Source organism: Grus americana, chromosome 32 (genome assembly GCF_028858705.1).
Source record: "Grus americana isolate bGruAme1 chromosome 32, bGruAme1.mat, whole genome shotgun sequence".
NCBI lineage: Eukaryota > Metazoa > Chordata > Aves > Gruiformes > Gruidae > Grus > Grus americana.
Window position 1 is genome coordinate 1,396,579 of NC_072883.1, and position 16,845 is coordinate 1,413,423.

Below are 16,845 nucleotides of genomic sequence, written 5' to 3' on the forward strand. Positions count from 1 at the left end.
GGCCCTCCCCACCCTTCACCTCAGGGCCCTCCCCTCATCTCCACGACCACCCCCCCCCCCCCCTCCTCCTCCTCCTCCTCCTCCTCCTCCTCCTCCTCCTCCCCCCTCCCTCCCCGGCTCTCCCGGTCCTGCTGACCGCGGTCGCTGTCGCCCATCCCGCGGTGCCGGGGGGGGCTCCGGCCTTGCCCCCCCCCCCTCTTCTTCTTCTTCCTCCTCCTCCTCCTCCCCCCCCCCGGGCTCGGCCTGCTCCGGGCGCCGCCGCCTGCGGTTCCACCGCCCCACAATGCCCCGCGCCGCTTTCCCAGCAATCCCCTCGCGCTCGCCCTTTCATTCCCCGCTTAGTGGAACTGCCCGGCGCCAAGATGGCGGCGGCGGCGCCGTTAAGGCGCCGCCGCCGCCATCTTGGCGCCGGGCATTTCCGCCCTCTCTTCTCCACCCCCTTAAAATGGGATCTCGCGAGATCGCGCGGGAAAGGGGCGGGGTCCAGGTGCCACGTCGGGCTGGAGCTGGAGGGAACGGAGCGCGCGGACGGTGAGAACCCCCCCCCGGACCATAGAGACGCGGCTAGAGGGGCTCTCGCCGCCGTAGAGAGCGGGAGGGATACGGCCGCTCTACCCCCCCCCGCACCCCGTCTTTTCTTTCTGTGATTCCGCTCTGCTCCCTCATCTCCTTTTTCTATGGGCTGAGCGCTCCGGCCTCCTCTTCCCCAGCTCTGTGATGGCCCTGGGGGGCCGCTCTGGACCTTCATGCCTTTGTCTCTATGGTAGGGTGTGTTGGCGGCGCGCTGTCTCCGTTATCTATATGGTGCGGCCCGCTAGGGCCGCTCTAGGCCCCATCCCGCCACTCTATGGCACGATGGAGGGTGCCGCTCTACGCTCTGTCTCTATGGTTTGTGCCCCCCCCGGGAGCCATTGGGGCTTGTCTGGACGCTCATTCCTTCGTCTCTATGGTAGGGTTGGTTGGTGCCGCTCTAGCTCCTCTTTATGGTAGGGCCGCTCTAGGTCCCCTCTCACCACTCTATGGCATGACAGAAGGTGCCACTCTAGGCTCTGTCTCTATGGTCTGCACCACCCACTGTTGGGGCTTGTCTGGACGGTCATCCCTTCATCTCTATGGTAGGGTTGGCTGGCACCACTCTATCTCCTCATAATCTCTATGGTAGGGCCGCTCTAGCCCCCATCCCACTGCTCTATGGCATGACAGAAGGTGCCACTCTAGGCTCTGTCTCTATGGTCTGACACACTCCCCCCCTCCCCTTGGGAGCCATTGGGGCTTGTCTGGACGCTCATCCCTTCATCTCTATGGTAGGAGCCATCGGTTGACCCGTCTCCCCTCCCTGGGGCGATGGCGGCCGCTGCCCGGACGCGAGGACTCGGCGCTGCCATCGCTGCCGTGCTGGTCCTCTGCCTGCTGCTGGCCCCCACCGCCTCGCACGAGGGTGGCCACTCGCACGAGGGGATGTACCACGGGCACGGCCACTCGCACGAGGACCTCCACCACGGCCACTCACACGAGGGGATGTACCACGGGCACGGCCACTCGCATGAGGACCTCCACCACGGCCACAGCCACTCTCATGAGGGCATGTACCATGGCCACAGCCACTCGCACGAGGACCCCCACCACGGCCACGGCCACTCACACGAGGGCATGTACCACGGCCACGGCCACTCACACGAGGACTTATACCACGGCCATCACGGCCACTCACACGACGACCTGCACCACTCCCATGGCCACTCGCACGAGGACGCGTACCACGGGCATCACGGCCACTTGCACGAGGACCCCCGCCCCGCCCCCCACAGCCCCTCGCACGAGCGTTTCCCCCCGAATCCTTCCAAACCCTCGCCGCGGACGGACACGACGACACTGTGGATGCACGTGAGTGTCCCCCCGCCACATCCCCCCGCCTCGGGAACGTCATCAGCGCGGCACCCCGTGACCCTCCCTCATGCGTCCGTGTCACCGCGCAGACCATGGCGGCCACCCTGGTGATCAGCGCCGCGCCGTACCTCGTCCTCTTCCTCATCCCGGTGGAATCCAACGCCCCCCGGCACCAAGTGCTCCTCAAGTTGCTCCTCAGCTTCGCGGCGGGGGGGCTGCTGGGGGACGCCTTCCTCCACCTCATCCCCCACGCCCTCGGTGAGCGGCACCCACCCCCCACTTTCCCTTTCTTTGGGGGGACGCCGGGGACGCGTGGTGTCATCCTCCCCCCCACCACCATTTTTTTTTTTACGTCCCCGCAGCGCCCCACGCGCATCACGGCGACGGCGGCCACGCGCACGTCGAGCCGGACGGTCACGGTCACTCGCACCACGGTAAGATGGTTGGGGTGGTTTGGTGACCACGGGGACACCGTGGGGACACCGTGGGGACAGTGTCACCCCCTCACCGTGTCCCCGTCGCCCAGGCCAGGAGCACGCCCGCATGTTGACGGTGGGGACGTGGGTGCTCGCCGGCATCGTCGCCTTCCTGGCGGTGGAGACCTTCGTCCGTCACGCCAAGGGCGGTCACGGCCACGGTCACAGCCACGGTCACGGTAGGTGACATCGCCGCGGCGGGGAGGTGACGGGAAGGGTTTTTTGGAGGGGGGTGGGACACGCTGAGCACGTCCCTGTCACGTGTGTCCCCCCCCCTCCCCGCCGTCGTCGTCCCGTTTCCGCAGGGGTCAAGGCCAAGAGCAGCTCCAGCGAGGGCGAGGAGGAACCGGGGCGGCGGGAGAGGACGGCCACCAAGGGCCACCGCGGCAAGGGCCGGCCGGCGGGGGGGACGGAGGAGTCGGGTACGGGGAGGGGGGGAACGGGGACATCGGGGGGGTGGCAGGGACCAGGGGGGACCTTGGTGGGGATGGGGACATTGGGGGGGTGACAGGGACCCCAGTGGGGACAGGGACACGGGGGGGTGATGGGAACTGGAGGGGGCTCAGGAGGGGACAGGGACACTGGGGGGGGGGTGACAAGGGCTGGAGGGGGACCGCAGTGGGGACGGGGACATTGGGGGGGTGACATGGACTTGGGGGGGGACACGACAGGGGACATGGGGGGGTGAGAGGGACCCCAGGGGGGATGGGGACATTGGGGGGGGTGACAGGGACCGGGGCAGAGGGGACAGGGGACATGGGGGGGCAAGAGGGTCCCCAGGGGGGATGGGGACATTGGGGGGGTGACAGGGACGGGGGGGGGGACATCGGGACGGGGGGTGAGAGGGACAGGAGGGGACATGGGGGAGGGTGGGGGGTAACCGAGACCCCGACGGGGAACGGGGACCCCACGGGGACAAGGACACTGGGGCGGGGGGCGGGGGGAGAAGCAGGGACGATACCGTGACATCAGAGCCGTGTCATCGCCCGCCGCGGCAGCCACCATGGAGGTGTCGGGGTACCTGAACCTGGCGGCCGACGTGGCGCACAACTTCACCGACGGTTTGGCCATCGGCGCCTCCTTCCTGGCGGGGCCCGGCCTGGGCGCGGTGACGGCGGTGACGGTGCTGCTGCACGAGCTGCCCCACGAGGTCGGGGACTTCGCCATCCTCGTCCAGTCGGGCTGCAGCAAGCGCAAGGTGAGCGGGGACACCGCGGCCCCGTGACCCCCCCCCCGGTGACCCCCCCCGGTGACACCCACTGATCCCCCCAGTGACCCCCTCCCCCAGTGACACCCCCCAGTGACCCCCAGTAACACCCAGTGACCCCCCTCAGTGTCCCCATGACCCCCCCATGTCCCCAGTGTCCTCAGTGACTCCACCAGTGACCTCCCAGTAACCCCAGTGACCCCCCAGTGACACCCCCCCAGTAACACCCAGTGACCCCCCCCCCAGCGACACCCCCTAGTGACACCCCCCAGTAACCCCAGTAACACCCAGTGACCCCCCCGGTGACGCCCACTGACCCCCCCAGTAACCCCCCAGTGTCCCCAGTGACCCCCCCCCCCCGTGACCCCCCCCCAGTGACACCTCCCCCAGTAATACCCAGTGACCCCCCGGTGACCCCCCTGTGTCCCCAGTGACCCCCCCGTGTCCCCAGTGACCTCAGTGACCCCCCCAGTGACCTCCCAGTAACCCCAGTAACCCCCTGGTGTCTGCAGTGACACCCCCCCCGGTGACCCCCAGTGACCCCCCAGTGATCCCCTGGTGTCCCCAGTAACCCCCCAGTGCTCCCAGTACCCCCTGGTGCCCCCAGTACTCCCAGTGCCCCCAGTACCTGCAGAGAGCCCCATCCCTGCCTGGCTGGCCCCCAGTGCCCCCAGTATCCCCAGTTCCCCTGGTTCCCCCAGTGCCCCCAGTATCCCCAGTTCTTCCAGTTCCCCCAGTCCCCCCCCATACCCCAGTGCTCCTGTACCCCCAGTCCCCCCAGTAACCCCCAGTCCCCTCCATACCCCCAGTTTGCTGGTGACCCAGTGCCCCCCAGTCCCCCCAGTCCACCGGTGCCCCCACCCCCCAGTCCCCCCAGTTCCCCCAGTAACCCCCAGTCCCCCCAGTCTGCCGGTGCCCCCACTCCCCCTGTACCCCCATTCCCCCCAGTAACCCCCAGTCCCCCCAGACCACCCCATACCCCCAGTGCTCCCAGTCCTCCCAGTACCCCCAGTTTGCTGGTCCCCCCAGTCCTCCCAGTGCTCCTGGTGCCCCCAGTAACCCCCAGTTCCCCCCGTTCCCCCCATTCCCCCCAGTCCCCCAGTCCCTGCCATCCCCCCAGTTCCCCCCAGTTCCCCCCAGTCCCCCCGTCCCTGCCATCCCCCCAGTTCCCCCCAGTCCCTGCTGTACCCCCAGTCCCCGCCATCCCCTCATCCCCCCAGTTCCCCCCCAGTTTCCCCCCAGTCCCCCCAGTCCCCCTGTCCCTGCCATCCCCCCAGTAACCCCCAGTCCCTGCCGTACCCCCAGTCCCCCCCAGTCCCTGCCATCCCCCCATTCCCCCCATTCCCCCCCAGTTCCCCCCAGTCCCCCTGTCCCTGCCGTACCCCCAGTCCCTGCCATCCCCCCATTCTCCCCAGTTCCCCCCAGTCCCCCCGTCCCTGCCATCCCCCCAGTTCCCCCCAGTCCCCCCAGTCCCTGCCATCCCCCCATTCCCCCCATTCCCCCCCAGTTCCCCCAGTCCCCCCGTCCCTGCCATCCCCCCAGTTCCCCCCAGTCCCCCCAGTCCCTGCCATCCCCCCATTCCCCCCCAGTTCCCCCAGTCCCCCCGTCCCTGCCATCCCCCCAGTTCCCCCCAGTCCCCCCAGTCCCTGCCATCCCCCCATTCCCCCCATTCCCCCCCAGTTCCCCCAGTCCCCCCGTCCCTGCCATCCCCCCAGTTCCCCCCAGTCCCCCCGTCCCTGCCATCCCCCCAGTTCCCCCCCAGTTCCCCCAGTCCCCCCAGTCCCCCCGTCCCTGCCATCCCCCCAGTTCCCCCCCAGTTCCCCCAGTCCCTGCCGTCCCCCCATTTCCCCCCAGTCCCCCCCCAGTCCCTGCCGTCCCCCCAGTCCCCCCCACTCCTCCGCTACCCCCCCTCCCCACGGCGTCCCCTCTCCTCAGGCCATGCGGCTGCAGCTCCTCACGGCGCTGGGGGCCGTCGCCGGCGCGGCCTGTTCCTTGTTGGCGGAGGGCGCGGGCGCGGCGGCCATGACGGGCATCCTGCCCTTCACCGCCGGCGGCTTCATCTACGTGGGCACCGTCTCCGTCATCCCCGAGCTGCTCCGCGACGCCGGGCCCTTCCAATCCCTCTTTCAACTCTTGGGGTTACTGGCCGGCGTCGCCATGATGGCGGCCATCGCTCGCTACGAGTAGGGAACGTCGAAACGTCGCCGCGTACCCCGAATTTTTTGGGGGGTTCGGCCCGTTCTGGACTCTCTGGATCGAAGTGGGGGTGCGGCGGCTCCTCGGATTTTTTTTTTGGGGGGGTGTGTCTGTGTGATGAGGGGGGAAGAGGGACCAAGCAGGGTGGATTTTGTGTTGTTTTTTTTTTTTTAAAAAGCGGATTGTGGCTTTGATTAATTAAAGCGTAAAGGCTGAGATGAGAAAGAAGGGGTTCAGGTGTGCAAGGCCTACGGGGGACTCAGGGATTACGTTCCCACGGGGGTTCCGGGTGTCTGAGTGACGCAAAACCCCCCCCACGGAATGGGGTGAAAAAAAAAAACCCACGAAAAAGAAAAAACAAGGATGCTTGGAGGACTTACCATAGAGAGAACATAGAGCGGCGGCGTGCAGTGCCCTCGGCTCCGCCCCTCGCTGGTCACTTCCGGTGCCGCCATGGGCTCGGCGGGGCGCCTCGGCGGGGCGCTCGCGCTGGTCACAGGTGGCGGTGACGTGGGGGGGGGACACGACACACACCCCTCACGTGGGGCGGGGTCTCGCGTGACGTGGGGGGCGTGGGAACGCGGGGGGGGGGTGGCGGGGTCCCACGGTTGGGGGGGGCAGGCGCCACGGGGGGGGTGATGGGCCCCACGCGAGGGCACCGGTCACGCGTGGGGAGAAGATCCAGGAGGGGTGGGACAGCCCACGGGGGGACGCGGGGAAAGGGGGAGGCAAACCCCTGTGGTGTGAGGTGACACCCCACGGGTGGCGCTCGAGGTGTGTGGGGGGGTGACAGACCCCACGGGTGACACTTCAGGGGAGTGACAGACCCCACGCGTGGCACTGGGGGGGCGGAGAATCACTGTGATGCTTGGGACCCCACGGGTGGCACTCGGGGGGGTGGGGGGTGTGACAGGCCCCATAGCGAGCACCCTGGGGGGTGGGGGTGAAGACCCCACGGGTGACACTCGAGGGGGTGTGTCAGACCCCACGGGTGACACTTGGAGGGGGGTAACAGACCCCACGGTTGGCACTTGGAGGTGGGGGGACAATCCCCTGCGCCGTACAGGGTGGGTGACAGATACCCCCACACACCAAGTGGGGCACCCCGGGGAGCCCGTCCCCCCGCGTGACACACCCCCGCGTGACACACCCACCCCACGCGTGACACAGGAGGTGCCAGCGGCATCGGCCGAGCTGTCTGCGCCCGCCTGGCACGGGAAGGTGCCCGCCTGGCCGTGGCCGACCGGGACGAAGGGGGGGCGAGGGACACGGTGGGGGGGCTCCACTCGGGGGGGGGGACCCCACGCGGGGGGTGGGCCCCCCCACGCCGCCTTCGAGGTGGACGTGGCCTCGGCCCCCAGCGTCACTCGGCTCCTGGCACGTGTCCAGGTAACCATCCCCCCCACGCACCCCCCTTTTTTCCACGAGTGGGGACCCGGGGTGTGCCCACGCCACTACGCCCACGCACCCCCCCCACGCGGTGTTACAGGAGCATTTTGGGGTCCCCCCCACGATCTGCGTGGGGTGTGCGGGTGTCACCCGGGACGAGTTCCTGCTGCGGCTGGGGGAGGGGGATTTCCAGGAGGTGCTGGGGGTCAACCTGACGGTACGGGGGTGGGGACGGGACACGGGGGGGCGTGGGGGGGCGTGGGGACACGGGGGGGGTGTGGGAGGGGCGTGGGAACATGGGGGATGGGGGGACATCGGGGGGGCTTGGGAACACGGGGGTGTGGGGGGCGTGGGGACATGGACACGGACACGGGGGGGCGTGGGGGGCGTGGGGACATGGGGGGCACGGGGGACCGGTGGGACACGCGTGGGGGGGGACACGGGGGATAGGGGGCCGTGTGGGGACATCGGGGGTGGGAACGGGGGGGTGGGGGACACGATGGACCTTGGGGGGACACCCGTGGGGACACGGGGCCGTGGGAGGGGGGACACCCGTGGGGACACGCCCCCCACGCCCCCGCGTGTGTCGTCCCCCCCCAGGGGACCTTCCTGGTGACGCAGGCGGTGGCCCAGGCGCTGGTGGCCGCGGGGGCTCCCGGTGGCTCCATCATCCACGTGGGCAGCATCGTGGGCAAGGTGGGCGAAGACACGGGTGTCACACCCCCCCTCGTGTCACCCACCCATGCTTGTCACACCCACCCACGCGTGTCTCACACCCCCCCCAGGTGGGCAACCTGGGCCAAGCCAATTACGCCGCGTCCAAAGCCGGGGTGGAGGGGCTGACCCGGACCTGCGCCAAGGAGCTGGCCAGGTAGGGGGGTGGGAAACACGAGTGGGGGGTGGAGACACGAGTGGGGCCCCACGTGTGTCTGTGACCCCCACCCCAGGTTCGGGATCCGGTGCAACGTGGTGCTGCCGGGGTTTATTGTCACCCCCATGACGGACAAGGTGCCCCCCAAGGTGCTGGAGAAGGTAATGGGGGGGGACACGGGTGGGGAGGTGACACGGGTGGGGGGGACACCCGTGGGGTGACGCTGTCCCCGTGTAGTTCGCAGGGATGGTGCCGATGGGACGACTCGGGGACCCGCAGGGTGAGTGGGGGACACGGGGGGGGGGGTGGTGCGTGGGGGACACGGGGGGGGGACAGACACGGGGGGGGAGGGACACGGGGGGGACAGAATGGTCCCCCGGGTGTCACTCGTGTCCGTGTGTCCCCCCCCCCAGACGTGGCGGACGTCTGCGCCTTCCTGGCCTCGGGGGACAGCAGCTACATCACGGGGGCCAGCGTGGAGGTGACAGGTGGGGGCGTGCTGTCACCCCCCTGCGTGTCCGTGTCACACCCCCCCCACGGTGTCCCCGTGTCACCCCCCCTGCGTGTCCGTGTCAACCCCCCCACCGTGTCCCCGTGTCACCTTTGTCCCCCCCCATGTCGCCATCCCCTCTGTCCTCAACCCCCCCACAGTGTGTGTGTGTCTGTCCCCGTGTGTCCCCCCCCACGCCCCCCCGTGTCCCCGCCACGCCCCCCCACGGGCTCTCTCTCGTTCCAGGGGGTCTCTTCATGTGACCGATCCGGCCCCGCAGCGCCCCTCCCCCCCCCCCAAAAAAATGAAATAAACGGGGTGACCCCTCCCCCCACGCCCCACCCCCCCCGCGCTGCCTCCGCTCCCCAAATCGCGAGTGGGGTGACACGGGTGGGGGGGGTGGTGGTGTCCTCTCGCCTCACTCTTCCCCCCCCCCCCAAGCTGGGGCCGGAGGGACAAAGGGGGCGGGGGGTGGGGGAGGGGCAGGGGGTGGGGGAGGGGCCCCGTTTGAAGCCACCGCCCGGTGGGGGCGGGGCAGCTGCCGCCCATTCACGTCCCCGTCACTCGGGGCAACCGGGGCTTGAGTGGGGGTGGGGGGGTGTCCCGGGGGGGGGGGGGTGTCCCCGCGCGCTGGGTGGGCTCCCCCACCCGTGGGGTGTGGGGGTGGGGTGGCTTTGTGCCCCGCCGTCCGGCCCTCCCCCCCCCCCCCCGCCATTCCCGGCCGTCGGGAGAACGGGAACGGCGGGGCCGGAGCGATCGGGACGGCGGGGTCAGAGGGGGCGAACCGGGCCGGTTTACCGGAGGGGGGGGGGGGATGGACCCCACGCGTGTTCGAGGTTGGGGGGTGGGGGGGTGGCGGGAGAGGGGCACCGGGGGGGGTGGGGTGTTACGCGGTGCCGGTGGAGAGGGGGGATGCTCCCCGGGGGAACACGATCCGGTCCCCGGTGGATCCCGCACCCCCCCACTCGGGATTCCCTGACCCCGTCCCCGGTGGTCCCCGACACCCCCCGGGATGCCCCGACTCGGTCCCCGGTGAAACCGGAGCCGTTTCCCGACGGATCCCGACCCCTCCCGGGATGCCCCGACCCGGTCCCGGTGGACCCCGACACCTCCCGGTCCCTCCCCCGGTCCAGCCCCCCCCCCCCCCATATTCCCGGTTCCCCGCCGCCACCGGCTGCTCCTCCCGGGCACCCCCGACGGTACCGACCATCTCCCCCACCCCACGCGTGTCACCACCGACCACGATGGAAAGGAGCGATCCGGGCGGGCTCGCCCCGTGCAACCGAAGCCCGAACTGTGCGGGGCGGCCCCGGTAACCGGGAGGTCCCGGGGGTTTTGGGGGGGTGGGGGGGTGTCCCGGTGCCCCCCCCCCCCCGAGCACCGGCTCGTGATTGTCCAAACGCAATTCTTGTGTGGGCGGCCGAGAGTTGGGTGTGGACGTCGTGAGCCGGGGCTCCTACCGACACCGGGCACCGGGGGGCAACCGGGGGGCACCGGGCGAGGGCTCCTACCGGCCGGGTGGGGGGGGGAAACCGGGGGGCACCGGGCCGGGGCTCCTACCGACACCGGGGGCTCCAGCAGGACAGACCCGGGACTCCCTACCGACGCGGAGACCGGGGAGAAAACAGACCCCGGGGCTCCCCCCACCCCCCCCGAGCCCCGGTACCGGAAGGGATGGATCCCGGGCTCCCTACCGACATCGGGGGGTACCGGGGGGCACCGAGCCGGGGCTTCTACCGGGGGGGGTGGGGGGGGGGGGGGCACTAGGACTGGGGTTTCCCACCGACACCGGGCTCCCGCAGGGCCCAGCGGGGCTCGTACCGGTTCCGGTACCGGAGGGGACCGATCCCCGCGGCCGCCGGTACCCGCGGCAGGTGGCGCTGAGGCCCCGCCCCCTTGATCCTAGCTCCGCCCCCTCGGGCCCCGCCTCCGGACACCTGGCCCCGCCCCCAGGTCTCCCGGCCCCGCCCCGCAGCCCCCCCCCCCCCAGCCATAGGCCGAGCCGCCCCATTGGCGGGGAGAGGAACGTGGGAAGGGAGGGCGCTCCCCGGCGGTGAATTCTATTGGCTATCAGAACTCGCGGGAGAAATCCCCCGGCGGTGATTGGCTGCGGGTGGGTGAGTACGTAGGGGCGGGAATGAAGCTCTGTGGGGTCCCCGTCGGGTGGGTTCGCGCGGTGGGTGATGTCATCAACCCGGGCCAGCAGGAAGTGACGCATCCAACAGGCGCCGCCCCCTTCGGCTGAGCGGCAGGAAGGGGGGGACCCGCCGGTGGCTGAGGGTGAGGCCGGGACCGGGACGGGACGGGACCTGGACCGGGACCGGGACGAGCCTCCGGTGACCGCCGCCTCCCCGCAGAGCTGCCATGGCCGCCCCCGCCAACGCGCAGAGCGCCAGCAAGACCTGGGAGCTGAGCCTGTACGAGCTGCACCGCACCCCGCAGGTCCGGGGCGGGGGGGGGACACAAGGCCTGGGACCCCCTGAGATGGGGGGGTACCCTGGGGTGGGGGGGGACAAGGCCTGGCACCCCCTGAGATGGGGGGGCACCCTGGGGTGGGGGGGGACAAGGCCTGGAACTCCTCAAGATGGGGGGGGCACCCTGGGGTGGGGGGACAAGGCCTGGAACCCCCTCAGATGGGGGGGGCACCCTGGGGTGGGGGAACAAGGCCTGGGACCCCTCAAGATGGGGGGGGTACCCTGGGGTGGGGGGGACAAGGCCTGGCACCCCCTGAGATGGGGGGGGTACCCTGAGGTGGGGGGGGACAAGGCCTGGAACCCCTCAAGATGGGGGGGTACCCTGGGGTGGGGGGACAAGGCCTGGCACCCCCTGAGATGGGGGGGGCACCCCTGGGGTGGGGAGGCAAGAGGGGAAAAGGGGGGGAAAACCTCTTGTTTTGGGGTTGGGGGGAGGTAGGGGACATAAGGCTTGGCACCCCTCAAAATGAGGGGGGCACCCCCCCCCAATGTAAGGGTTAAGGGGGAAAAATGGGGAAGAGGAAGGGGGAAACCTCTTGATTTGGGGTTGGGGGGGGCACCCCGGGGGAAGGGGGGGCACCTGAGGGGGGGCAGGGGACACAAGGCCTGGAACCCCCCAAAATGAGGGGGGGGCACCCCCTCAGGTGATGGTTGGGGGGGCAAGGGGGGGGACACCCCTTGTTTTGGGGCCTTGGGGGCACGTGGGGGGGGCACCCCCTCAGGTGAGGGATGGGGGGAAAAGGGGGGGACACCCCTTGTTTTAGGGTCTGGGGGGGCAGCTGGGAGGGGGGACAGGGGACACAAGGCCTGGCACCCCCCAAGGTGGGAGGGGCACCCCCTCAGGTGATGGTTTGGGGGGGACACCCCTTGTTTTAGGGCCTGGGGGGGCACCCCCAAAGGATTTGGGGGGGGGGCTGGGAGGGATGAGGCCTGGCACCCCCTGGGAGAAGACGGGGGGGGGGGGGGGCACCCCAAATCCCAAGCACCGGGCACAGGCGGGGTGTCCCAGGGGTGGAGAACAGCACCCTGCGTGTGTCCCCCAAAAGAAGCCGAGGGACGGTGTGTGTCATCGTGTCCCCCCCCCGTAACGGCCTGTGACATCACGCGTGTGCGTCTGCGTTCCCCCCCCCAAAACCCAAGGAGGCCATCATGGACGGGACGGAGATCGCGGTGTCCCCTCGCAGCCTCCACAGCGAGCTGATGTGTCCCATCTGCCTGGACATGCTGAAGAACACCATGACCACCAAGGAATGCCTCCACCGCTTCTGCTCCGACTGCATCGTCACCGCCCTCCGCAGCGGGTAACGACACGGCGACCGCCACGACATCACGGCGGGCGTCCCTTTTCCCTCCCTTTTATTTAAACGCTAAAGAATTACCTTTTTCAAAATATTAATTTTTTTTTTTTTTCCTTTTGGTTTTATTTAGGAATAAGGAGTGTCCGACTTGCCGGAAGAAATTGGTTTCGAAGCGATCGCTGCGGCCGGATCCTAATTTTGACGCTCTGATCTCCAAGATTTATCCGAGCCGGGATGAGTACGAAGCTCACCAGGATCGCGTCCTGGCCAAGCTCAGCCGGCTCCACAACCAGCAGGCGCTCAGCAGCAGCATCGAGGAGGGGCTGAAGATGCAGGCGATGCACAGGTAGGACACCCCCTTTTTTTCCTCCTAGAACCCCCCCCCCCCCCCCCCCCCAAAAATCCTGAAACCTTCCCGTCGTGTCCCCCCCCAAAACTTCCCCCCCCAAAAAAAAATCTGAACCAAAAAAATAAAAAACCCACCCCACAACCCCGAACCCCCCCCACCCCCCCTGAGAAAAAACCTAAACAAAAACCACCACCCCCAACCCCACCCAAAACCAAACCCTTTAAACCCTCCGAAAAACCCCGAACCCCCCCAAAACCACCAACCCCACCCCCCAAAAAACCCAAACCCTTTAAACCTCCAAAAAACCACTGAACCCCCAAAAACCACCACCCCCCCCAAAAAAACCACAACCCCACCCCCTCAAATCCCCACCCCAACCTCAAATAACAACCCCACCACCCCCAAAACCCACCACCCCCAAAACCCACCCCCAAAACCCACCCCCAAAACCCCCCCCAAAACCCCCCCCAAACACCCAGCCCCACCCCCAAACCAACCCCACTCCCCCCCAAAAACCCCTAAATCCACTCCCAACCCCCCTAAAAAAGCCACCCCCAAACCCAATAACCCCCCCAAAACCCTACCCCCCCCAAAAAAAAACCCCAAAACCCACCTCCCAAACCCCCCCACCAACCCCAAACCCCCCAAAACCACCCCAAAACCCATCCCCAAACCCCAAAAAACCCCACCACACCCCCAAACTTCCCAAAACCGACCCCAAAACCTCCCAAAAAACTACCCCAGGCACCAACCCCCCAAAAGAAAAACCCCAAAACCAACCCTTAACCCCCCCAATCCCCCCCCCAAACTACCCCAAGCACCAAAAAAACCCCCCCCAGATCGTGGTTAATCCAGATTGGATCACGGTTAATCCGGATTGGATCGGATTCCATCACGGTTAATCCCGATTGGATCGTGGTTAATCCAGATTATCAAATCCAGATTGGATTGCGGTTAATCCCGATCAATCAGATTAGACTGCGGTTAATCCGGGATTAGACTGCGGTTAATCCGGATTGATCTGGGATTGGATCATGGTTAATCCGGATTGATTGCAGTTAATCCGCATTAGATAATCTGGATTTGATCGTGGTTAATCCGGATTGGTTAATCTGGGGTTGGATCATGGTTAATCCGGATCGGTTAATCCGGATTGATTGTGGTTAATCCAAAACTGGATCATGGTTAATTCAGATTGGTTAATCCGAATTTGATAATCTGGATTTGATCGTGGTTAATCCGGATTGGTTAATCTGGGGTTGGATCGCGGTTAATCCGGGTTGGATTGGAGTTTATCCGGATTGGTTAATCTGGGATTGGTTTGCGATGAATCCGAGATTGGTTAATCTGGATTGGTAAATTTAGGATTGATAAATCTAGATCAGATTGTGGTTATTCTGGGATTGGATCGCGGTTAATCTGGATTGGATCATGGTTTATCTGGGATTGGATCGTGGTTTATCCAGGATTGGTTAATCCGGGTCAGACTGTGGTTATTCTGGGATTGGATCGTGGTTAATCCGGATTGGACCATGGTTTATCTGAGATTGCATCATTTATCTGGGATTGGTTAATCTGGATCAGATTGTGATTATTCTGCGATTGGATCGCAGTTAATCCGGGAAGGGTTTATCTGGGATTGGATCGCGGTTTATCTGGGATCCGTTAATCTAGATCAGATTGTGGTTTATCCGGGATTGGACCGGACCGTGGTTTATCCGGGATTGACTAATCCGGATCAGATTATGGTTATTCTGGGATTGGATCGCGGTTAATCCGAGATCGGTTAATCCACATCGCGCCGCGGTTAATCCGGCTCAATCCCGCCGTAATCCGGATCGTATCCCGCAGGGCTCAGCGCGTGCGGAAGCTGCACCAGGAATCGGATAACGCCACGTTCAGCGGCGGGGAGGATAACTGCGACAGCCGCTCCCACCTCAGCAACGCCTCGGCTCCCAGCCACCCCGAAGCCGGTCCCAGCCGGAAACGCTCCCGAGCTTCCGACGATTCCGGAGCCGATCCCGATCCCGAAACCTCCCACGAGGGAGGGGGCCGGGGAAGCCCCGAGCCGGGGGCGGAACCCGGCAGCAGCGAGATCGAGCTGGTCTTCCGGCCTCATCCTCTCCTGGTGGAGAAGGGCGAGTACTCGCAGACACGGTGAGGGGCGGGGGCGACCCCGAGGCTGGCGGGAAGCCTTCCTCTTCCTCCTCCCTCTTCCTCCTTTTTCTCTCTCTTCTTCCTTCCTCCTTCCTTCTTTCTCTTCCCTTCCTTCCCTCCTCCTTCCCTCCTTACTCTCTTTTTCTGCCTCCTGTTCCTTCTTCTCCCTTGCTCTTCCTCCCCTCCTCTTTGCTTCCTCCTTCCTCCTCCCTCTCCCTGTCTCCTTCTTCCCCTCCCTTCCTACTCCCCTTCTGTCTCCCTCTTCTTCCTCTTTCCTCCTCCCCCTCTTCCTCCTCTGCGCTCTTTCCTTCCTCTCTCCTCCTTCCCCCTGCTCACCCCTTTTTCTGCCTTCCTCTCTCCTCATTCCTCTGCCTCTTCTTCCTCCTCTCTCCTCTTTCCTTCTTCCTCCTCCCTTCCCTCTTCTCTCTCCTTGTTCCTCCTTTCTTTCTGCTTCTCTCTGCCTCCTCCCTTTCCTTTCTCCTCCTCCATCCTCTCATTCTTCCTCTCCCCCTTTCCTTTCTCCTTCATCCTCTCTCCCCTCTCTCTCATTTCTCTTCCTCCCCTCTGCTTCCTCCTCCTTCCTTTCTCCTCGTTCCTCTCCCCTTTCCTTCCTTTCTCCTCGTTCCTCATTCCCTCTCCTTCTGCCTTCCTTTCTCCTCCCCTTTCCTTCCTCCTTCTCCTCCTCCCTCACCTCTTCTCTCGCCTTGTTCTTCCTCCCCTCTTTTTCTGCCTCCCTCTTCCTCCTCCCCTTTCCTTCCTCCTCTTCTCTCCCTGTTCCTCTTCCTCCCCTCCCCTTTCCTTCCTCCTCCTCGTTCCTCCTCCTCCCATCTTCTTCCTCCTCTCCCCTTTCCCTCCTCCTCCCTTCCCTCTTCTCTCTCCTTGTTCCTCCTCCTCTCCTCTCTTCTCCCCCCTCCTTTCAACCACCCTCCTCTTCCTCTCTCCCAGCTACATCAAGACGATGCCTAACACTGTCTCTTCTTCCTCCCCTCTTCCTCCTCTCCCCTTTCCTTCCTCCTTCTTCTCCCTCCTTGTTCCTCCTCTTCCTCCCCCTCCTCCTTTCTACCACCCTCCTCTTCCTCCTTCTCCCCCAGCTACGTCAAGACGACGGCCAACGCCACGGTCGATCACCTCTCCAAATATTTGGCCCTTCGCATCGCGCTGGAGGAAGCTCCGGGGCCGGGCCCGGAGGCGGCGGCGGGGTTGGAGGAGGTGAGCGAGAAGCAGTACACCATCTACATCACCACCGCCGGCGGAGCCTTCACGGTACCGGACAGGGGAGGGGGGGGAAGGAATTTTTTTTTTTTGGGGGGGGGGGAGGGGGTCCTAGGGGGCGTTTGGGGGTGACTTTGTGTGTCCCCCCTACTTTTCCAGACTCTCAACGGGTCCCTGACGCTGGAGCTGGTGAACGAGAAGTACTGGAAGGTCAGCAAACCCCTGGAGCTCTACTACGCCCCCACCAAGGAGCAGAAATAAGGCGGGGGGGGGACACGGGGAGACCACCACCCCCCCTCCCCAGATCCCTCTGGGGTCCCCCGTGACCTTCTGGGGTCCCTGTGACCCCCCCCTCCCCCGGGTCCCCCTCCCCTTGTCCCCACGGACTGGCCGGGGGCTCCCCAAGGTGTTTTATCTCTCTGAGGCGGCAACATCGGGGTGATGGGGGGGGGACACATGGGGACACACATTGGGGGGGGCTGCTGGGGGAGGGGAAGGGGGGGTGACAGTCCCAGTGCCCCCCAGGGAGGGTTGGGGGGGGGGCAGGGGAGGTGGGGACCCCCCCCCCGGGGATGATAACACTGTCCTGGGTCAGGGGGACAAAAACCCGTGGGGGGTTCCAGAGCCTGGGGGGGGGGTCCCTGGTGTCAGCTCCCCAACTTTGGGCTGGGGGCAGCCCTGATCTGCACTCCCCCCACACTGTCCCCAGGGCCCCCCCAGGTTGTGTCGTCCCCCCACGGGTGACAACCAGTGCGGGGGTGAGGTGAACACGCAATGGTGGCTGAACCCCCCCCAAAAAACCCCCCCTCACCCCCAAACCCCCCCCCCCCCAATAAACC

The 16,845-nt window shown here is 66.4% G+C and overlaps 3 protein-coding genes across 4 annotated transcripts; all 3 read left to right on the plus strand.

Moving 5' to 3' along the window:
• Positions 1–455: 455 nt before the first annotated feature.
• SLC39A7 (solute carrier family 39 member 7) lies at positions 456–5,991 on the plus strand. The gene is made up of 8 exons (XM_054807670.1): positions 456–531; positions 1,309–1,884; positions 1,977–2,145; positions 2,250–2,321; positions 2,414–2,542; positions 2,669–2,785; positions 3,362–3,561; positions 5,506–5,991. Exons 2-8 carry the CDS (start codon positions 1,345–1,347, stop codon positions 5,755–5,757), a joined length of 1,479 nt encoding a protein of 492 aa, XP_054663645.1. The 5' UTR covers positions 456–531; positions 1,309–1,344; the 3' UTR covers positions 5,758–5,991.
• Positions 5,992–6,219: 228 nt separating this feature from the next.
• On the plus strand, positions 6,220–8,857 carry HSD17B8 (hydroxysteroid 17-beta dehydrogenase 8). Its single transcript, XM_054807671.1, is given in 10 exon segments — positions 6,220–6,265; positions 6,937–7,022; positions 7,024–7,155; positions 7,256–7,372; positions 7,756–7,851; positions 7,941–8,026; positions 8,103–8,187; positions 8,264–8,306; positions 8,440–8,514; positions 8,763–8,857. Coding segments are annotated over 10 exon segments (783 nt in total). The 3' UTR covers positions 8,780–8,857.
• Positions 8,858–10,724: 1,867 nt separating this feature from the next.
• RING1 (ring finger protein 1) lies at positions 10,725–16,811 on the plus strand. 2 transcript variants are annotated; one of them, XM_054807674.1, is made up of 7 exons: positions 10,725–10,796; positions 10,874–10,958; positions 12,131–12,291; positions 12,419–12,634; positions 14,489–14,794; positions 15,886–16,057; positions 16,166–16,811. In XM_054807674.1, exons 2-7 carry the CDS (start codon positions 10,881–10,883, stop codon positions 16,265–16,267), a joined length of 1,035 nt encoding a protein of 344 aa, XP_054663649.1. In that variant the 5' UTR covers positions 10,725–10,796; positions 10,874–10,880; the 3' UTR covers positions 16,268–16,811. The 2 variants fall into 2 exon arrangements, with proteins under 2 accessions (XP_054663649.1, XP_054663650.1); XM_054807675.1 differs by having other exon boundaries at positions 10,739–10,958; positions 15,886–16,003.
• The last annotated feature ends 34 nt before the right edge of the window (positions 16,812–16,845 follow it).

What these genes read in the sequence shown, in the direction of transcription:
- RING1 (XM_054807674.1), top strand. Translation starts at nt 10,881, where the DNA reads ATGGCCGCCCCCGCCAACGCGCAGAGCGCCAGCAAGACCTGGGAGCTG. An exon ending in AAGATGCAGGCGATGCACAG is followed by an intron (nt 12,635 to 14,488) that starts GTAGGACACCCC and finishes CGTATCCCGCAG; the next exon opens with GGCTCAGCGCGTGCGGAAGC. An exon ending in CCGCCGGCGGAGCCTTCACG is followed by an intron (nt 16,058 to 16,165) that starts GTACCGGACAGG and finishes CTACTTTTCCAG; the next exon opens with ACTCTCAACGGGTCCCTGAC.
- SLC39A7 (XM_054807670.1), top strand. Translation starts at nt 1,345, where the DNA reads ATGGCGGCCGCTGCCCGGACGCGAGGACTCGGCGCTGCCATCGCTGCC. An exon ending in CGGTCACAGCCACGGTCACG is followed by an intron (nt 2,543 to 2,668) that starts GTAGGTGACATC and finishes CCGTTTCCGCAG; the next exon opens with GGGTCAAGGCCAAGAGCAGC. An exon ending in CGGGCTGCAGCAAGCGCAAG is followed by an intron (nt 3,562 to 5,505) that starts GTGAGCGGGGAC and finishes CCCTCTCCTCAG; the next exon opens with GCCATGCGGCTGCAGCTCCT.